The 21,989-nt window shown below is 42.3% G+C and overlaps 1 protein-coding gene across 1 annotated transcript in view; it reads right to left on the reverse strand.

The window, feature by feature from the left end:
• Nucleotides 1-21,202, reverse strand: part of CYP7B1 (cytochrome P450 family 7 subfamily B member 1) — an 808,916-nt gene extending 787,714 nt beyond the window's left edge. Inside the window, exon 1 of the mRNA XM_069220257.1 lies at nt 20,966-21,202. Within this exon, the coding sequence (XP_069076358.1) occupies nt 20,966-21,063 (98 nt within the window). The 5' untranslated portion in view covers nt 21,064-21,202. The remainder of the gene's footprint in view (nt 1-20,965) is intronic.
• Nucleotides 21,203-21,989: the final 787 nt, after the last annotated feature.

Genomic DNA, 21,989 nt, shown 5'->3' on the forward strand with positions numbered 1-21,989 from the left:
AAAACCCTGAAAGGAGAGATCTCCAGATGCCTCAGAACCTTGCAGATTTTTAGTCTGGGGCCAGTGGCACTGATCTTCCTGTGCCTTCTAGGGGACAGTAGCAGTTGGACTTGTTTGAAACCCTGGAGTAGACTAGTCCCTTGGTTCTTTTCTGGATAATTTCAGCCTAGTGGTACCCGGAGAAGGGCACTCAGGGATACCTTCAAACTCATAGGTGCCCTGAACCTGGATGCCTTGGGGCCTACAGACTGCAGATTAGCAGAGTAGTTTGCCTTAACAGCCACAGTGGGCTGCTTCTGGAAGTCTCTGTGCCAAGGAGCTACTAGGAGCTGGGGGCAGGAGGACATGCCCTGGAGACTCTTCTTCAGTTGAGGAGCAGTTTGACAACAAAGCTCTAGAAGCAGAAAAAAGCTTCTGTACACATGCCAAGAAATGTCACAAAATCTTAGAGGTCCTAATGCAGCATGCCACCAGTAGCCAAATGCTAAAAGTCCCATGTTAAAAGGCCCAATGGAAACTGTGATATCTGTATTTGACTACCTCACTCATGCAGAACTTTCATGGTGCTTACCATATTCTTTCTCATTTCGCAGTTAATCATCCTTCCAGGGGGAGCCACTGCCCTGGGGGGACCAGTCTAAATGAGCAATGCCTCAATACATCAAAAGGCAGAAGGAGGGGGACATCGGGCTACCCAGCAAAAGAAGCCCTCATGTCTACTCATGGGGTTCCCAAAGACTGATTTGTGCACGGGCATGTGACTCCACAGCTCCATGAGCTAAGAGCAACAGGGGCAGAGAAAGAAGAAAGAAGCTGGTGGCGTGAGTGGATCACCAGCCATTTTAACTGTGCTACTACTGCGTGCGCTCATGGACGGAAGAAGAAAGCAAAAGGCAGCTCCCAGAGATGAATTGCTGATTGGGTGCTTGCTGGCCTGACCACATGGGATTGGGCTGTAGCATGGTCCTTGAATTAAGTACACAGAAGGCCAAACGAGGCAGTGACACCTGCATTAAAAAACATTTTGCATCAATGGGCGTGTATTATTTCACCAAAAAGTGAAAGAGCTGTGGCTCCCTCAAAAGAGATGAAAGCCTCGCCACATAAGCCCTTGTTGAGCTTTCCCGAATTTTCATATTTGGCTCATGTTGCCCACAGGAGGGCAAGTTACTGCAGGAGCCTTGAAATTGTGCGGGGTGGCCATCTACTTCATTTTCAATGCTGACACCCTAAGTCTCCTTAAGTACGGTAAGGGTGGCCATGGGAGAGCTTTATTGGAGATTCAAGAAACTGTTGGAGCTGTAGCTTTTGTTCTGAGTCTCTGTAGTGTATTGCTCTTTGATTTTAGGTTGTATGAGGTTAAATGGGCCGTTGTAGTTAGGTACTCTGAAATCTCTGATTACTGTGTTAATATGAAAATAAGAGCGCTGAAATGTTCACTGTTCAAATGGTTCATTGTGCTGAAATGTTATGTACAACACGAGAATCAAAAGCAAAGCATATATATGCTATCAGTGAAAGCTACACTGATCACATAGCTAATAACCTAAAAAATGCTTTATAATGATTGAAATATAAGGAACTGGCATATGATTTGCTTATGTGAATATGGTGACACCCTGACAAAGCCAGTAGGCCTGCCTTTTTATACAGGTATGTCATGTTGTATTTGACACATAGGTAGTATTGTGTTTTAGTGGCTATGACTTGCCAGAACAGTTAGAGGAAGCTCCACGCATGAGTAAGGTATGGGATGCTCTGCCTTGTTACTCTGAGAGAGAAGTGCACAAATGGGGGTACCTGTCTGCCAGTTTGTGAGTCTGCAGTATGGTGGTCCCATGACATCAGAGGTGAAATGTTCTAGTTCTTACACTTGAGGCCTGCCCTTTGACCCTCTGACCTGACTTTTTTATGTTTCCTCATCCCTAACAGCATCTTAGATGTGAAACTATGTCTGGAATGTGATAGAGCACACACATTCCTTCTTAAAAGACATAGGCCCTCATTATAACATAGGTGGTAAAAACCGCCTACCGCCGCAGAGACGGCTGACAAAAGACTGTCCCTGAGGCTACCAGCCGTCCACCATAATATGACCACAGCCGGATTTCCGTCACAGGAATGGCAGAAATCTGGCTGTGGCCATACTGGCAGATGGCGGTAAGGTGGCGCTGCTACCAACAGTAGCGCCACGCCAGAAGACCACCACCAGCCGTAAAATGACAAATAATATGACCTGTCTGTGTTCTGCTGGCGGGAGCTGCTGGTGGTAGCAGCGCCCCGTCCCGTCTCCTGCGGGAGGACACCCTGGATCCAGGTAAGTTGAGCCTCCGACAGGGCACAGGGGTGTTGTGTGTGTGGAGGGGGGGGTGAATGTATGTGTGTGCGTGAATGCGGGTGTGTGTTGAGTGTTGAATGCGTGTGTGCATGTACGGACGTGTGAGTGCGTGTATGTTGTGAAATGTGAATGCATGTCTGCGTGTATGTTTGGAGGTGTATGAGGATGTGTGTGTGATTGGATGTATGCATGTGTGTATGTATGTATGAATGAGTGTGTGTATGTGTGTGTGTGAAGGGGCGTGGATGTAGGGGGCTGAGGGGTTTGAAGAGGTGGAGGGTGAGAGGGTAACTGGAGAGGTGGAGGGGAGACCTCTATTAGTGACAGGGAAGGAATTCCATGTCACTGATATGGCCTACCACCAAGGTTTTCGTGGCATTACGAAGACAGACGGGGTCATAAATCCGCATGTGGCATAATGGCGGCCGCCAGGCTGGAGATGGATATCTCCAGCCCGGCGGCTGTTACTGCTGTGGCGGTCGGAGTGGTACATTGGCGGGTTGGCTTCAGCCAAATCGGCAATGTCATAATGTGATGGTGGTAAGTACCGCCAGCCTGTTGGCGGTACTACCGCCACATTATCGCCTACCATCGGGGTCGTAATGACATCCATTGTCCATAAAGGTTGTAAGTGTTACACTCAGATCTGGTTTTGGCTCCTCTTAGATGTTCCCATAAATTCAGCACTCAGTTTACTATGTAACAAAGAGAATACTTGCTATACAACATTTGCCATTCTCATCATCACCCAAAAATGTCTTTCTTCATTGTTTGTTTAAAATAAACTATAAAAAATTTCAAAGAACATATTCTCAATTTTCACTCATCCATCTTCATCCACTTTAACCAAAATACATTTTAATGTATAGTGCAACCACAGCCACAGTTGATATGCCACTTAATGTTGGCACATCATTGACAGAAATACATTACACTCAATAAAGACCTAATAGTGGCTGTGAAAATAAAGATAATAAGGTAGAATGCAGAACTACAGACATAGGGTCAGAGAAAAGGGGACAAAGCCACAACAGATTCTTGTTTTCTGATGACCAGAAACCTATTTCATCTGTCAGCAAAATGCCCAGGATGGCCCTTGACACTCTGAGCTCCCACAATCATTGTTTTCCTTCTACACTTAAAACTCCAAGGGAGGCACTCAAGCTTGTCATCTTTATATTCCAACGTATCGTGTTTTGGGGCGGATCACCTGCACCACTTAACATGGCTGCTGCTCCTTGTCATCTTTCTTGTGATTGGAGAAGGCAAAACATGGCATGAAGTACTCCACATAATCCAAATATAAATGAAAACAAAAAGATAACAGGCTCAAAGTAAAAGTGTATCTAGTCCAACCTGCCTTGAGGCACTTTCTAAAGATTAAAGAAGTTCTCCCTATTTGCATTGGGAATGTCTGATGGAAAATGTATCAAATGCTGACTGTGGGTCAGATTCTTAAACAATTTTTCATCTGCTCTTGCTGTTTTAGTACCGTACCTGCATGCAGATTTAATTTTAGGAATCCGCACGGATTTCCAAGAGTACACCTGCAACAGTTGCAGGAGTAGTACAAGAAAGGTTTTGTGCATGCAGAGGACATTCCACCTGTGCAGGGACCAACTATACATGCAAAATGCCTTTACATGAGGGTAACTGCAGATTTTTCATTTGTTTTTTTTAGCTCTCTAGTAGGAAAATACAAATCAACTGTTTGTGATTTGTCTTTTTCTGTACTTCCTTTGTCTGTGCTCCATCTGCTTATTCCTGTATTCCTAAGTCTTTGCAGTGGAGCTGTTTTTTCTTTTGCAAGAACCGAGATGCATGGTTCCTTTATTGGTGAATTAAACAATACTTCACAGACGTAGGAGGAACAAAAAGACACAGGGCCCACAGAGACACAACATATTCTATTGAGAATTACATAAAGCACCACACAAGTAGTCTGTAGGTGCAGTATTGCATTTGATTCTAGTCTGACTTGAAAGATTCGAAGAGGACTGTTTGGGTGTAAATGTTGTTTTCCCACTGGTTGCTGAAACAGCCCAGGAAAATATGACCACAAGACGAAATAATAGGAGTTTATCAGTGTTAGTGCAAGGAAATCATCAATACATCTCTTATTATTATGAACGATGTTCATTCTCAGTGACTCAGATATGTAGGAATATATTGGTTAATCAATTTGCCTTTAAAGAAGTCCTTGTGTGTCATGACAGTATGTGCATGCGTTTAATATAGGGTAGGTATAGGTGTGTAGTAAGCAAGAAATGTATCTAAAGTTGTTGTAAGGGCACGGTACTAGGTCAGTATATCTCAAGAATGATATTTATTGTGTTTGTGGGGGGTTGTCTTTATGAATATAACTTTGAGTGGACACGCTGTTCAGCAGATGTTACTGGATTGTTAAGTAGGTGTGTTGAATAGTTGTTCAGGTTTCTCAGGTCTTATATTTTCTTAGAAGTGATTTATATTTTCTTGAATGTGCTAAGGTGCATCTGTTCTGTAATTGTAATTGTATTTATATAGTGCTTAGTATTCCTGACGAGGCATTGAAGTTATTTTAGGTGAGTGGCATGCTACTCCAGAACCCAAAGAATTAGTAGTGGATTAGTACAGGGAAAGTTAAGTTCTTTAGTTGAGAGAAGGACATGTGAGTCTCATAGTTTGATTGAATAGGATAAAGGATGAATAGGAGGGAAGAGTCTAGAAAGTGGAATTTGGGAGAGCATAGTAGTAAAATTAGATGAGGGATGACTCAAAAGACAGACAGAGGAGGTAAGAGTCTAGAATGGGTTATAAGGGAAATCGTAATAGTAAAATGGGTTTGGGATGAGTTAAAGGAGGAATACAGGAGGGAAGATTCCAGAAAGATTTCTTTGAGAGATCACAGTAGAAGAATTAAGTTTGGGGTGAGTCAATGAGTATTAGAGGAGGTAAGAGTCTAGAAAGGTTTATTAGGGAGATCATAGTAGTGGAATAAGGGTTGGGATGAGTCAGAGAGTGGAGACAAAGGATAGCTTGTGAGAGAACTAGAATGAGATATAGGGCAGTACATTGGAGTGTTACAAATATGTCCTTTCACTGTTTGGGCATGTATGTCAGGAGCTAGTGTTCACGTTTCCTTTTGTGGATTGACGCACTTCAAGATGGCCACAGAGTTAAGTTTATATTTTCTATGGTCTGGTGGCCATTCAGATTCAGAGTGAGCACACTCGGGCTTAGCATCTGGCATCCTCCACGTGAGCAATTTGTGTCACCAAGATGCCTGCTTTATGGCTAGGCATTGCTAGACTTAGCATTTAAAACCTGGTCCCACTCCACTTTAAGATAGCTGCTTCCTCTCTAAATTTTGTTTGCGCATGTGTGGCGAACCCATGATTCATTTCTGGGTCATTTTTACATTACGGCCACAAGCTGTGAGCTGTGTTTTTGGTCGGACTAGTGGCTTAGTGTCCCTCCTGTCAGTGACTTAGAAGCTGACCATGATAGAACAGAGTGGTTTTGACTTGGATTTGTGCCCACAGAACGCATTGAGTAAATAGTCCAGAGAGACTCTAGAGAGAGGGAGAGAGAGATGCAGAGGATCCCTGCAATGGTAAGAAATTAGCAGGGTCCGATTTTTCTGCTTTTCACTATGAGTATATCCAGATTTTAAGCACTCATGTGATATTCTTCTCTCCTCTTTTTTTAACGTAGGTCCAAGCTTTAGTACTGTCCTCTTGTTGTGTGAGTACTTTAAGACAATTTTTAGGAGTGGTTGCTTAGTAGACATTAAGGTATTTTTTTTTAACTCAGCCAGGGTCCGAGCTAGTGCCCTTCTTCCTTGAAGCACAAGACACTTCTTTAATGTAACGCTTATTAGCACTTGTTGATTCAGTCTTGGCTTGAGGTTTTGCATGGTTTTTCACTTTCAGTGGGAAAGTTGCAACTCCAAGTTTGGCACTTGGGGGGGCACTAGTGATTTTTTGACTTTTTCCTTTTATTAGACTCTGTTTTTTAATCATTAGGTTTTCTTTCCTTATTTATCCTGAGGAGGCCCTTTTGTACCGAAACTTGTTGATATTTCCCAGAGGAGTTGGAATATAAGTTCTAGCGAAATATAAGGAATGGGTGGATGGTGGCCGTGTATTATACATTCTAGCAGTGTTTTTCCCTATGTTTTCTGCCACCAACCTACAACTACCTCCAAATATTGGTACTGCCATTTATATTGTAAAACACAGTTATCAAGAAAAAGATATGGGAAAGGAATCAATGTTGATCTAAAAAGTTATTTTACTGTGTTGTTACAGTTTTTCACTGTGTTGAAATTTGTTACTAAGCACAATTTTAGGGCTTGTGGGTGTACCTTTAACCTCACCTCCTACGTTATAGATAAGAAAAACTGTTGAGCCTAACCATGCATTTTGGTTTTCTAGTAATTTAATTAAGGTTTCACTGTGAAATAATTACCTTGTTTGAAGATTTCTACCTGCTGCTTCTTGTTTTTCTCTTTATGAACCGCTGTGACTGCAGTTTCTGGTTATGCTTTATCAAATGACCACCTGCTTGGCAATCATTTTAAAATCTGGATCTAAAGTAGGCCCTTATTAAAAAAATAACAAATCTTTGACCAGGATGGCCCACTTAGGGTATCTGTCATCCGCTCCACTGTAGTCAGCCTGAAATCATGCCTAGGCCTTGGTCACCAACAAATAGTGACTTCTGATTAGTGTCTTACTTTTTCTTGGCATGGTTTGCATGACAACGTTAAACATTCAAACCTCTGGTACCCCTAACTGTATTTTAGTAATTTTTCTGTATTTTTTCTTGTTAAATTTTGCTCTAGTTTTAGAAATTGGTTGTGCCATTTTTACTGTGTTTTGGCTTTTTTAATTCCTTTTGTATTGCTCAATACTTTATATCCATTTCCTTAAGTTAAGCCTGTCTGTTCTGTGACATAGTTACCAGAGGTTGTGTGCCTCAATCACAAAGGTAACATCTCCCCACCAGGGATTAGTCCATATGTGGTTAAATGTGCAGTAACTGCATGTCTATAGTTAACTGGAATAGCAGTTGGTAGTGCCATGTTTTGTGAATGGTATTCAAAGAAAGGCAAACTATAGTGTGGTAAGCGTTTTAAAGTTTCAAGCTTAAACAACCTACAGACAAAAATAGGTGCTTCCAATTACGCTGATGAGGATATCTCCCTTTCACCACAGACGTCTCAGTGTAGAGGTTAAAAATGGAGCCTTGGACATGCGCATGAAAACTACACAGGAGACCCGTTAAATAAGTACCTGACCTAAAACATTTGTGGCATCATATTATACAGTTCCTACACAGCAGGACTGTGTATTAGACCAACATGAACTTCACAACTTCTCAGTTCACCTATCCCATCTGTAAGTAAGGATGTACCTCGGCTACCTCAACATACCACATCCAACCCCTAAACAGACAAGGGAAGGATGTTGTTGGCAATCTGCAACACAACCCTTTGATTCCCAAAGAATGCGTTCAAACAGATCTAACCCATTCTTAGTTACTCTTGTATGCCGAAGGTAACCACAAGAAAGACATAAAAAGCATTTTCAAAGCATTTATTCTATTCTTATATAAAAAGCATGTGCTGGGATTATTAGAAAGATGAGACATACTATGGTAATCAGCATTGTTAAAATGGTGAAGTATATAAACAATGCAAACATAGCAATTTTTGGGAATGCTAATGTTTCCGTACTCCTATCTGTATCTAATACTATACCAAAGACAGCATAGCAGGAATACCCTCTGCTAGATCAGTTGGGGTAGTCTAAATTCCATACCTTGGTGCAAGTGTCTGAAAACCAGTATAGGTTATCCTCCTTGGAAGGACAGAGGTCGGAGCCAGCAGGGTTTCATTTCAGTCCCAATTCTCAGAGATTACGTGATATTCCAAGCATAGAAGTCCTCCTCTCACTAAATAATAGCATGGAGGCTCTTTATGCAATGAAGTAGCATTCTTATCAAACCATGAGAGGGATGCAGAGCACCTCATTTGTATTGTCTAGCTGAAATGAGTTGTCTCCTAACAAGCACACAAAAAAGCAAAGAAGTGACATTGTGAGCAACCCTGGAACTAGCTGTACAGACTACAGGGCACATGTTTCTGTCAGAAATGCACATACAGCACATTCACACACTAAACTGGCAAAGGTTACTACGGAAAGGAGAAGTCAACTTAAGGAGCTGAATCTAAAATGGCAACTGCATGCAAGCCATGCGACAAGCCCAGACCTATTTATTGAACCTGCATGTTGACAATATTTTTGACCTATGGCTTTAGCAGAACTGGCTTCCTCTTGCTCCCCAACTAATACCCATTTTCCTACATTGCCTAGATAAAGAATGAAAGATTCTTGGAAATAAAAGTACATTTCTCCTTCTCTACTTCTAGAAACTGTTCAAACGTTGAGCCACACTAACTATGACTGTGACATTTCTCTGCCCAAGAAAATATTTCAAAATGCATAAATAGGCGCTGAAAGGTTCACATGTACATTCCAATTTGTGTGTAAGACTTCAAGTAGAAAAGTTGACATTGTAGCAATGCAGGACACGATGATAACTAATAAAGTAGCAAATCAAACGAATACACAAGCAGAAATAGATTCAAATTCTTGAAAGTGTTGTACGGTCATTCATTTTCACACATTTTATATTAAAATACTTCTGCATTCTAGAACTATTCTTTAGGGGATTTCTACATCTTAAAACCACCTACTTCTTGGATGTCACCAGTTGCTGTCCAATGTTTTACTTTTATTTCATTCCCTGCATGATTTGTACTTGATGAAACATGTGCAGCAACCCACTACATTAGAAAACATCTAGCTAAGAGAAAAGGATCAAACAGCGCAGTTGGTACCTAGAAGAAAAGACACAAGTTAATCAGTCACATTGTCATAGCTACCTATTCACAGAGTGGATCAGCAACAAAGTTAGTCTTTGTCTACAGGTCAATAGATCAGCAATGCATCAGGCTCTCAAGAGTATGAGCCCAATGACAGAATCTCAAACCCCGTCTCCTGACACCATCAATTCTCCCCTTGCATCTCCCGCATCTGAAGTTTTAGCCCCTTGTCATGACTTTTTATTAGGGTCTTCCTGTCCATCCCCCTAATTCCCAATTGGTCAGTCAGTCAGCAGATATGACTCTAACCTATAATATTAATTTTTCAAATCTATAAATTTTAATATTAGTCCATTCACAGCGCATGGATTGGTCCACTATACAATGTCCTCATCATCCTGCTCTTCAGGTATCGAAAATGTTGCATGTTCCACTTCAGTCAGTGCTGCCATTGTTCAAGTCCTGGGAAAGTACATTTAGACTGCTCTACACATAATTGTATCAAATTGTCTTCATCATCTCCTTCATCTATTTTCTAATTAGCATATTTGCGTCAACAGCCATAAAACAAAAAAATCGGACTATTCAGACCGTTCATATACAATTAGTGTAAATACAAAGGATGTTGCTTTCTTTACAGTTTTACTAAGGAGTTGGACGATTCTAGGTCAGTTCACAGACAGTTAAGAGTTCTCTTTCTACATCTTGTGCTCATAAACGCTTTTGTGAATCAGTCCCTCTATTTTTTTATCAGCTGCTATACAAACATACAACCATTTGGAATTAAACATGTGCTTAGAGTTGCAACAAGTTTGGGTTGGACTAAGTTCTCCGTTACCAAAAAAATATCAGTGTTCCTATGGTTGAAAGTGCCTTTCCACAAAGGATGCATGGTTTTTCTTAGGTAAAAAAGTAATTGTCAGGCACTGGCCTTCCCTCATAAGTCTTTATATGTCTGGTGAGAGACGTTTCCCGCAGTAAAACAAGGGAATTTCCCTAATAACTTAAGACTTTACTTCAAGCATATTTTACTGTACGATTTGTACTTCCATTTTTAACTTCATTTTCCTTATGACTTTAAATTTCTAACATGATGTTTTCCTTTAACCCCCACCCCCATTTCCATCTCTCCTTTCCACGTTTTGCTCTTATTCTTTCTTATAGATATTCTTAAGGGTAATCATTGCACCAAGTTTTCCTTATTCCTTTAACCCTTTCCTTTTTTAATTTATTTTTTTCCCCAGTCTCCTTTGTCTTACTATCTTTTTTCAACTTTTCACTGTTTTGGGCTATACAGAGACAGGTTTAGCTGTGGTTCATACCTCACATATTATCAAATAAACATTAGCAAAGCCAGTAGGACTTGCTTTGACAGTTACTGGCTTTGCTTACTCCTTCTGGCCATCTTTCAACAGGATTTGTAATAATACAATAAAATGCATTTAAAGGTGGCCTTAGCAGGTACTGCATGATCATTCTTGCAGCCACCCTTGAAAGCATTCTACTTCATTTATCAAACCCCGTTCAAATCTGCCCTCCCCCAGTGCCACATTTAGATATATGCACATCTGCAAGAGACAATGCTGAATAGAGTCTTTTAAAATAAAAATAAAAACAGTAACTGAAAGTTGCCTGCCACACTTGCATGTTCTGAGTACATGTGAGTAGCCATTTTAAATAAGTCAAAAATATTTTTAAGATGGCTGCTTGTGGACAGTGCAGTGAATAGCCAAAACTTAGATGCTGGTTTGGGGAGTGGGAAAGAGGAGAAAGAGTTAAAAAGATAGGTATGTGGTAAAACGTGAGGGAGTAGACAGATGCAGGTGAGAGAATGAGAGAATTGGAATAGTCCCAGGCACTGCAATGGAAGGTCTGACATTAGCAGTTGAAGGATACAACAACCAACTAAAACATTGTAGAACTAAATCATCATGGGTGGGAAGAACAGAAGAATAAGGAGGAAACCTATTGAATCAGGTGCAGGGTAGTGAGATAAATAACAAAGCTATCCAGTCATGAGCAATGGGCTGACCTAAAGCTAACTCTGGAGACGACAGGTCTTCAAAGGACAACTTATAATACATAGCCAATATGGACAATAAAGAGAAGGACTTTCAGAGTTGATTTGAAGAGTTATATATTTGGCTAAAAAAGGTAACTTGTGTCCGCCATTTCTCCAGACAGTATTGTAAGCACTAGTGGCATCCCCTTCACCCTCTTCATACTTCAGAACACTGCCAGTGATGACAGTGCTGGTAAGATCCCTGCCTACTCCCCATAGTCTGATACAAGCTGCTCCATCCTTAGGAGCAGGGCCAGTGTGGAGGCATCCCCTGTGTTGTGATGTCACCCTTCAGCTGCCGGTGCACAGCTGGAGGAGCCATGAATCCCAGACTCTCAATGCTGACCTCAAAGCTCTGTCTCTTTTCTGAAGTGAACATATGGGTAGACACTACCAACTCTAGAGGCAGGACACCATTAATCATCAAGCTAGCCTCTAACTAGGAATAGTTCGTCATCAGGTTTGTTTCCTGCTTGCTTGCCACTGATGTCCAAATGTTTTAAAATTAAATCAGGCTGAACGTGCATCAATGTCACTGTGCTCAATACTGCTGAAAAAAATTGAAAAAACTCATTAAAAATATGAGGTTTCTCTCATATGCCAGGATTGGCGACTACCACCTTACAGTTTAGCTAAATAGTCACCTACAATGCGTATGCCCAGAAGGTCAGAGAAATATTCGATGCAATCCTGTCTTGTTTTAACTTCACAAACAAGTAGGCATATTTACAAGCCTCTGGGGATGCCCTATATAATTTTTTTACACTAAGGAGGCGTCAAGGAGGTCCCCACTGTGCGCCATATTTACCAAGTGGCCCAATGAATGCATTGTGCCACTTTGTAACTCCTTGCGCCACATTATATCTGCACCAGGTATAATGCATGCAAGGGGACGTTCCACGCAGGGAGGCCGCAAACAAATGGCACAGTGAAATTTACAAGATTTCACTGTGCCATTTTTTCCATCATTTTTAACACATGCTCAGTGCAGGAGTTAAAGTGACGCTCCCATAATAACCTATAGACCTACCACTGCTTTGCTGGATTAGCACTAATATTTATGGCACTCAATCCAACAGACCGCCACAATTGCATCATAAATTATGACTCTATTCTACTATCGTGCTCCATGGTGCATTGTATAGTAAATACAACGCTACCTTGGTGATGTTAGGGGTTGCGCATGGTGACGCAAGAAACGTGGCGCATCAGACCTGATACACCACTTTCTTGTAAATATGCTCCATGGTTTATATGAGCTTATTCCATTATTTTCAGAGGTTTTCAGCTCATAGAGAATGTAGCTGCAGGAGATGTTTAACAGATGACACAATAACACAGCTTTAATGAACTCCATGGCTTCCCTGTGGAAAATAATGGGGTTGAAAATCCTGTGTACTGCACAACAGGCCTGATGTTAACGAACATCAACAAAGCCAATCAGTCTGCCTTAAATGAGCTTACACATGCAAATAGCATTCGTTCGTGCCTCTCTTTTGATATTGTAAGCACAGAAAATAGATATATTTTGGCTTTTCAAATGCATCTCCTTGCAGAGTATTTCCTTGCACCCCTCTTTTTCATATTCCATCCCTCTTCTTTTTTTCCTTTTCCTCTCCTCTCTGTGTATATTTTGTAATTCTTCATGAGTGTTAGACCTGGCATATTTCTTTTCATTTCTCCTTGTTTTGCCTTCTTACCTCCTGTTTTTATGGTATGCTGGACTCTGTTTTGCTGGTTTATTGTCTCTGTGCACTTTACCACTGCTCATCAGTGCTAAAGTGCAAGTGCTCCCTATGTAAATTGTATTGGTGATTGGTTTGTTCATGGTTGGCCTATTTTATTTACTAGTAAGACCCTAGTAAAGTGCACCAGAGGTGCCCAGGGCCTGTACATCAAATAATACTAGTGGGCCTGCAGCACTGATTGTGCCACTTACGAGTCACCCTGTAAACATGTCTCAGACTTGCCACTGCAGTGTCTGTATGTGCAGTCTTATACTGCCAAAGTGACCTGGCAAGTGCACCCACTTGCCAGGTCCAAACCTTCCCTTTTACTACATGTAACTCACCTCTAGGCTAGGTCCTAGGTAGCCCCATGCACATGGTGCAGTATATAACAAAGGTAGGACATGTACTGATGTGTTTTGCATGTCCTGATAGTGAAGTACTGCCAAATTTGTTTTTCACTATTGCAATGCCTATCTCACTCATAGGTTAACATGAGGACTGCCCTTATATTACTTAAGAATACAGTTCCTTGAAGTCAATAGTTCTATAGTTCTTTTAAGTACAGTTTCCAACCAGGAACAGGTAGAGATATGGAGTTTGGGGTCTCTGAACTCACAATTTAAAAATACATCATATGGTAGAGTTGGTTTTTAGAATGTCTGTATGAAAATGACACTTTTAGAAAGTTGGCATTTTCTTGCTTAACCATACTGTGCCTCTGCCTGCTTGTGGAATCCACGTCTAGGTCAGACTGACAGTAGGGCTGCTTGTGAATTCCCTCTAGACAGTGACACAAAGGGAGCTTAGGTATGTCCTGCATATCCTGATGAGTCTTCTGGGCTAGAGTGGGGAGGGAGAAGGTGACACTTGCTTCTGAAAGGGCTCTGTCTGCCCTCACACATTGCAGTCTCTGGCCCTCTTGAGTGTGGCTGGGGCCAGGTCTGGGAAAGGCAGAATCTTGTGAACGACAGCGACTTTCTTTTGAAGTTTGCCTACTTAAAAGGCAGAAATGGGTATAAGTAGTGGCCCCAAAACCCCAGACTATTAGAACACTTCTGGATCAAGTTGAACCTCTCCCAAGGAGAAGTGCTGAAGAGCTGGAGGAGGAGTGCTGCCCCTTTGCTCTGTGTGCTTTGCTGGGATGGCCTGCAGTTGATGCTTCTGCCTTAAAGAAGATAAAGACTGGACTTTGCTGTGTATTCTGCTTGTGAAGTTTCTCCAAGGGCTTGAAGTTGAGCTTGCCTCCTGTTGAAGTATCAGGAATATCAAAGACTTCAGATTTATCTCCCTACAGCCCGGAGAACTGTGTGTTTTGAGCTGCAACTGAAGAAAAACCACTGCAATGCTGTTAACGCCGCTGCTGCCTGCACCGTGATCTGATGGCGACACACAGAATTGTGCGCCACTTCGCACTGCAACCCTGGTATCACTGACACCACCACCTGATGCTGTCACCAAGCCGCTGCTTGCATTGTGACCCATGGACCCCGCACTCTGCATCAACATGCTCACTCTGCAGCCTTGGTATCCCCGATGACGATGCTCTGCGCTGACATCGATGCCGCTGCCTGTACTGTGTCCTGAAGATACCACTTGTGAGGTACAAGAAGCACCGTCCTGTCCCATACCGTGACCCCGGTCCACCTGCACCAACACCATTGACTCCAGCCTCATCAACAGACACCCCTGTCTGCACCGCGACCTGTGGGTGCCGCACAGAGCCCGCCCGACATCGTACCACCTCCTTGGGCCTATTGATGACAGTGCTTGAGCAACAACAACACCGCTGCCTGCACCGCGACCTGGAGACACCACACATTGCACTGCCCCTCTTCACACTGCAACTCTGATCTCACCAACGCTGCAAGACATTGTCTCCGAGCCGCTGCTGCACCATGACCTGTGGGCACCACACGTCGTATTGTCCCACTTTGCACCGCAGCCCCAACTCCATCAACGCCAGCACTCCTGACTTTGCCATCAGCCCGGAGTTCGATTTACAACTCTTGTGACTTCAAGGGCCCGACGACACCTACACTGACCTCCGGAACCGAAGCCGGCTGCCTGCCAATGCCAGTGACACCGCATTCCGAATCTCATCACGAGGATCACGACGCGATACATTTCCAAGGTACTGTTTGCAGGTCTTCCTGCCATCGTAGCTGGCCTGCAACGCCGCAGCCAGCCTGAACTGTTGGATTTGTTGTCATGATGCTGTGATAGCCCCAGACAGAACTATTGACTTCAAGGAACTGTATTCTTAAGTAATGCTGGCAAAATTCATATCTTTATTACTGTATGTTGGACTTTTCTTATTTTGGTCTTGTTTTACACAGATAAATATTGGCTATTTTTCTAAAAGTGGTGTGAGGGTCCCTACTTGGACAGGGTGTAAACCGACTACCAACTAGAGACCCCATTTCTAACAGTGAGTAGTCTGAGAATGATCACTTTCAAAGTGTTGAATTTTTAAGTTACAAGGTCTCATTCCTGAGATAGTACAAACTGCAGACCTCTGTATATTTTTCACTGGCAGATTTAATATGCACTTACATCAACAAGTACTATGATATCAGTTATGTAAGACTTTGAACTTTCTATTGCAATAGCCATGAGAACACGCTTGAGGCCTTGGGGACTCTATAGCATTACATATGATCATTCTTAGGAAGAGCCAGGCAAATTGCCAGACTTAGCAGTAGATGAATCACTTGCCCTCACTCTCTCTGTTATGAATTTGGTTCATCAGCGACTTCAGTCCAAAACTATTCGCCACCCAAACTCGAATAAATAGTACAGCGTCCTCCTCTTGCAATAACGCAGGCATTTCCTGTTACTGCGATTTGAGCCTAGGGAAATAAACAATGGGCTCAGCCATCTGTATAATTCGGCCTGCATTTTTTGTACTCTCGATAGGAAGAGAACACGGTTCCTTTGGGAGCAAAACCACATTATTTTGTATCATTTACACACAAGATTGAACGTCGGCAGTTCATGTATTGTATTGATCCGACAAGAGCTAGTGTTGCTCCTCTAACCACTTGGCACTATGAAAAGTAGGCTTGTATTATTGGATTCGGCGATAACTTTCTGTAGAGTTAAACATAAACAACGCACTTCAGTTAACACTAGAACTATCACTGGGGGATAAACAGATGCGTTTGCACTTTTTTTGTCTACGGGGGTTGCTCTTTCTTTGCTGTTTATTGCCATCTCCTACATTAATTCCACAAACTGTGTTACTTTAGTCACTCTTCCACAGTGCAATTTACACACTTGTGTCCAAAACCAACCCGTTCCTCACTCTGATTGTAGCCTCGTGAAATACTTACAATGTTTAAGTTGGCAATGCGCTTGGCATTCCTCGAAGGTACATTCCAATATTTCTCAATTCCGTCAGTGTGAGTATTGTTTGGAGGAACGAAAACATATTCCAGCTAGTGGCCTGTGAATTAAAAATGTTAGTGGCACAATAAATATCAGGCTAAATATTAGGCTGTCAAGTGCCTAATTTATAAAAGACCGAGTGGGTGCGCCGAAAGTTTTGCTCAAAAGCCCGCGCGCTACTGGGTAGTTCTGATTCCACCTCATGTTTTTTTTACATACAACTCCAGACACTCCCTGCACCTTTATTTCATTCTTGAAGGTTCTTGTCATTCCTCACTTTCTTCCTTTGTCACTACTTTCCGTTTCTCTCTTTCTTTTGCTCCCCTATTGGGTTTTCTCTCTGTTACTCTGGGTCAAAATAAGACCATTAAAAATAAGTGCTGGTCCCCAAAAATGAGTGCTGATGGGCCCACCTGTAACCAGCAGCTCAAATGAAGTACTGCAGCTGACACAGTACATGCCAATATGGGCCAGTTAAAATAGAGAATGTAACAGTGAAAATGTTGGCTTTTGCTCCATTGGAGTAACATGAGATTTGTGTGATAGTCATTTTTATTTAGTAAAGACTTAAAGTAGGTGTCTTTGTCAAAAACAAGCAAACCTTCCCCTCATTACATTCTCTCAACCCTGAACTCTCAGAGTAAATGACCAATCTTTTCAATACAATTTAGCGCTTGGTACCATGTCCTGTCCTAAGCTCAGCACAATAAAAGGTTACTCATTTATTTTTCCCTTGCCAGAGCACCCTGAGCTTTCCCCGGTCCCATCTCTACCTGCGGTACCAGTCATATACTTTGGATGGTCCAGTGACAAATTTCAAATCCTCACTGATCACCTCTGCCCTGTACTGAAAACTTGGCCAGGATTACAAATAACATGTTCTCACCAACTGATGTAGTAGTCTAGAAGTTTAGGAGAAAGACAGGAGTAACATAAGAATACTGACAGCAAAATCTTTGGGAATCAGGCTCACAAAAGAAACCACAGGGTGAAAAAAAGGGAAAACAGTGTTGAACCTAGAAACTGAGCACTGGGCGTAGCTTGAAAGCGTCAAGGAAACTGATGATTTGCAAACGACAGCCCAGAAGACTATCATTGCCTCGTCAAAGCACACTTTGACGCGGAATGAAGTCCAGTGCAGTGACACCATGACCCAGTGGGATATGGGGGCCTTCTGCATCCCAATAAGTGTTTTTTTGTTTTTTTTGCTATCAAACATGGGTATGGGAGGCCAAACGTATTTACTTGGATTTGGGTCCACATAGCTCTTGGTCTGCTACAGACTCAATCTGAGACATAAATCTTGGCATAAATAAAAACAGGGCAGATTCACAAAGAAAATTCGAAATTTGGTTCTGTTGGTTTACTCCATTGCTTGGGGCAATTTCCTTTGTATTTAATTTATCAAGAATTTCTGGAACAATCAATCCTATGAATCTGTGACTGTTGCAGCTTCTCAGAAATATTCACATGTGTAAAAATGTGCACGTTTGAAAACACAGAAAGTGGTGCAGATACAAAAGCTTTTTTGAGTGTGTGGGGGGGTGTACTAGAGGAGTATCTTTTACGTGTTCCTACATGAATTTGACATTTGACTCACCTCTGATACGTTCAACTTCACACTAGTAAAAGTGCAAAGAGGACATTGTCTGTTCAGTTTGCAGTAATTGTATGACTATTCCCTGATTAACCCCGTTTTGGATGTCTTGGGGCCTAGACACAAAAGTACTTAAGAGTAAGTAAAAGAGTACTGCAAGAATACTACTTTACTTCAAAATGCTTGAGTGAATAGGCCCTTACTTAGATATTTAAAAATGTGTGTGTGCATCAGTGCACTTGCTCCCTTGTTTATTATTTCTCTAACGTTTGTGCAAGAAGCAGAATTCTAAGTTGTGCAATCATTTCACATCCCTGTGGCTTTCACCTGATAGAAGTGAGAAGGCTAAGTCTGCTAAAATTTATCAAGAGGAAAGCCAAGGAAAAAAAAGGCAAAACACACGAAATCTGGTGCAATAACTACCGATTTTGCAAGTAATGACTCATTTCAAAGTGAAGAGTATAGTGCTACGTTCTCACCTCTAGGTTACTTCGCTATAGAAACAACTTTGTGAATAAGAGACATGATGTCCAGGAAACCCATGTTACAGAAATTTGTATCCACGGGTTTACTTTAATTTTCTTTTTCTTTTTTGTGACGTGTTACTCTGCACCTATGGCTGAGTGTTCAATATACTGTGCAAGGATTCTTAATCAACCTGTTGGAAGTGATGGAACATATAGCACACACCGCATCATTGCGTTACGCTGTACACAACGCCTTTAAGTGCAAGTCAGCTTTTAAACTCACAGAGAATGACCAGCAGTTGCGTAGCTTCCACTGGTGCAGCAGGTGCAGTGGCACCGGTGCCCAGAGGGCCCCACTGAACCCTGAATAATACTATATTTCACAGTTCAAACAGCTACCAGGAGGCACATTTCCTTACTAACACTAGGCTCCTGCCATACTGGCCATGGCTTTGCCTGGCAACACATCCAGACCCTTCCAACGGCGAAATAGTTAATGTTCAGTTTGATGTCATGTACTTCAGCACAAAATAGTTACAGCCACTGTTCAAAGATGATCAGATACTATCAGGGAAGAAGTCGGGGGTGCACGCGGGTGGATGGTGTCCATCCACTATTTTCACAGGGTGGACATTGTCCACCCTGCCAAGAAGTTTGTCCCCACTATAAAATGCTGAACATGTGCCAGTGTAATTTTCAGACACTGGGACACATTCAGCAGTGCCTGCACGTTGTCTGCTTTCCATTCGAGCAACTACGTGCAGGCAGAGAGGGGGTATTTCCAATTTCCAACTCCAGCTGAGCCCTTAACAAAGACAAACTTAAGAAGCAATCAGGCTTCCTTTTATTGGAGTATCCTTGGCTGGAAGCTATGTGGAGCCTCACACCTAGATGCAAATGCAGTGGAGGGGAAACAAAGGCACACAGCTTGTTAGCACTTTACACATACTTCAGAGAGGCACACTTGTGTCTTTGTTAATTCCCTCTATAAGAGATATATGCATGCACTGGAAGAATGTCAGATGTGTTATTCTGTTCCAGTATTTACACAAAATAATAATTTAAATGCCACAGGTTTTTTTCTGTTATAGTGCTATTAATGAAAATGCAGGGTGTCAGAGCACTTTACATCACAAATACTCATTACACTGACAATAAACCAGGCAAGTTTGTACATCTATGTTCAGGATATGCTACATAAAATAACTAGGGTTACAAGGTAGGGGAGTTTCATATTGCACTTCATAGCTCACTGCTCTCTATTAGAAGGACTACAATTTATGACCTGCAAGTAACAAAAGTATATCTATGTTAAAAGCAGTAAGCTAATTGCCTATGGACATAAAATAAAAATCTGCCATGGGCATGTTACATGATGTGCTTTTTCAGGAGACAGTAATACTCTTTGAGTTTAAACGGGCACTAAACAAAACAGTGATCTTTCACCAAATGCATTAACCACCAAGGTTATCTTATCATCATTATTATTTCTGCAGATTTACTGGGAAACCAAAGATCTCTGCAGCAGGTGCCTTAAGCCAATGATTTTTTTTCAAATTCAGATTTTGCAACCAACTAGGCAGAACAGATTTATTGTATTGTTTCTCCTTGTTGCCAATTGTTGGTTACAGAGATTTTAAAAAGCAAATGTATCAGTTGAGGTGCAGATTTTGCGTCAGGGTTGTGTCACTTTTCTAGCACAACCCTGATGCAAAATCTATTTTGTGATTTACAGTGCCATACAAGTCCCAGCTGGGTTGATTTGTTTAAAAAAAGAAGGAACGCAAAGCAGCACATTGCTCTGTGTTGAGTTAACTTGATTCAGTTAGGTGTTACATGGGCAGCCAGCTAAAGCAATTTCATATAGTGGAAATGTGCTGAGTATGGACTATTATACCTGGTGGAAATAGTTTGTTCTGCCCTTGGGTTGGGGACGCTATACCCTGACAAATGCCAACACTGTTTTATGTTTAGGTCACAAAAACGTGTTTTCTGTATATTCGTAATGCGCTCACATGTGCTTATGATAGACCTGCTAAACATGTATGAGGTCTTAAGATCTGAAGTCACGTCTTATGATGTCACTTACTGTAAAACCACGGGCTGTGATGCCACTTCCTGTGATGTCACTTCTTGTAATGCCACATGCGATGTCACTCGCATACTGCCTATCTTGGTTAGTCCCCCACTTCTTTCTATTAGGACGTGTGCCCTAGGTACCGTGCAGACCAGCGCAGACTCAGATACCCGAACGCTCATTATTTACAGCAAAAACGTGCTGCGATGTTGGCGCTGGAACCCCGCAGAGACCATCTTCCTTAGTAAGATACTAACACAGTGATTAGCTCCATAATCGGATGTGATATACGGCTGCTGGGTGGCAGCTGAACTTGACCTGAAACCTCCACGGCAACTTTCAAAAGCGCCTGCGGTTCTCCTCGCGTTAGCTACGCCTGTAGGCTGTAAAGAGGAAAAGGGCTGCTCTGGGATAACGACATGCTTTCACGTACCTCCGCCTGCTGCCGCTGAAGAACAAACATGCCAGCAGCACCGCAGTCCCGACGGTCAGGGTGTACACACTGAAAAGCCACTGAAGAGCCGGCAGCATTGTTTCTTGGCAGGCGGCTCCCCGTTACACCTCTTCAAAGCTGAACGGAGGAGTTCTACGGATACACTCTGCCCGCTCCCAGCTCCTCTTCTTTCCGTGAGAACGAGAGACTGGATTTTACAACTTTTGTGTATCTAGAGTGAACTTTTTACTGCTCGCCAGTTGCGGGGGAGGCTTAAGCTCAGATTGGCTGCGAGTGAGCCGGCTCCTCCCAGCAGTGTAGCTCAAAGGTCGGCAACCAAAGAGCTCACGTTTCCCTTTATGGGGACTTATTATTTTGTAGCTACATTGACGCAGCGAAGCAGGATTAGTACATACCTATAAAATACTTTCACTTCAGTTGCAACGTCTTTCAAATAACCTCGGGTGTGTTCACTTTCATTGTAAAGAAACATTTTAACACATATATTCACGACAATTCAACTGCTAAAACTATGTGCATGCTTGGCGTATATTACCATACCTACCAACAGTGTGGCCAAAAAGAGGAGATTTTTCAGGTTCAAAATTACTAATTACCATAATGACGATGTCAGCAAAATTTACATCATATTTTAGCCCTTGTAATGCCTTTTATGGAATTCATTCCTATGTCTCTTAAGAGAGACCTACACTGCCTGAACTCCCAGTGCATGCTGCGGGACGTAGTCTTAATTACACCTCATCCTACTATTGCCATCACCGGGCCCGGCTGGCAGCGACGGGCACCCAGGCGTTTCCCTGCGAGAGCTGGAAGGATGGGGCTGATTTTGCAGAACTATTAGTCCACGGTAAGAAAATGAACAGGCCAGCAAATCCTTTAGCGCATTCCTCTTTAGTTTACTGGGGCCAGCGCTCCACGCTTGCACACCACTGCTGCTGTTTTGAAAACGTTACGACATTATCATTCTACGCCTAGTCTAGGACTTGTGTTACGTCATAACGTT

Source organism: Pleurodeles waltl, chromosome 2_2 (assembly GCF_031143425.1).
Source record: "Pleurodeles waltl isolate 20211129_DDA chromosome 2_2, aPleWal1.hap1.20221129, whole genome shotgun sequence".
In the NCBI taxonomy this organism is placed as follows: Eukaryota; Metazoa; Chordata; class Amphibia; order Caudata; family Salamandridae; genus Pleurodeles; species Pleurodeles waltl.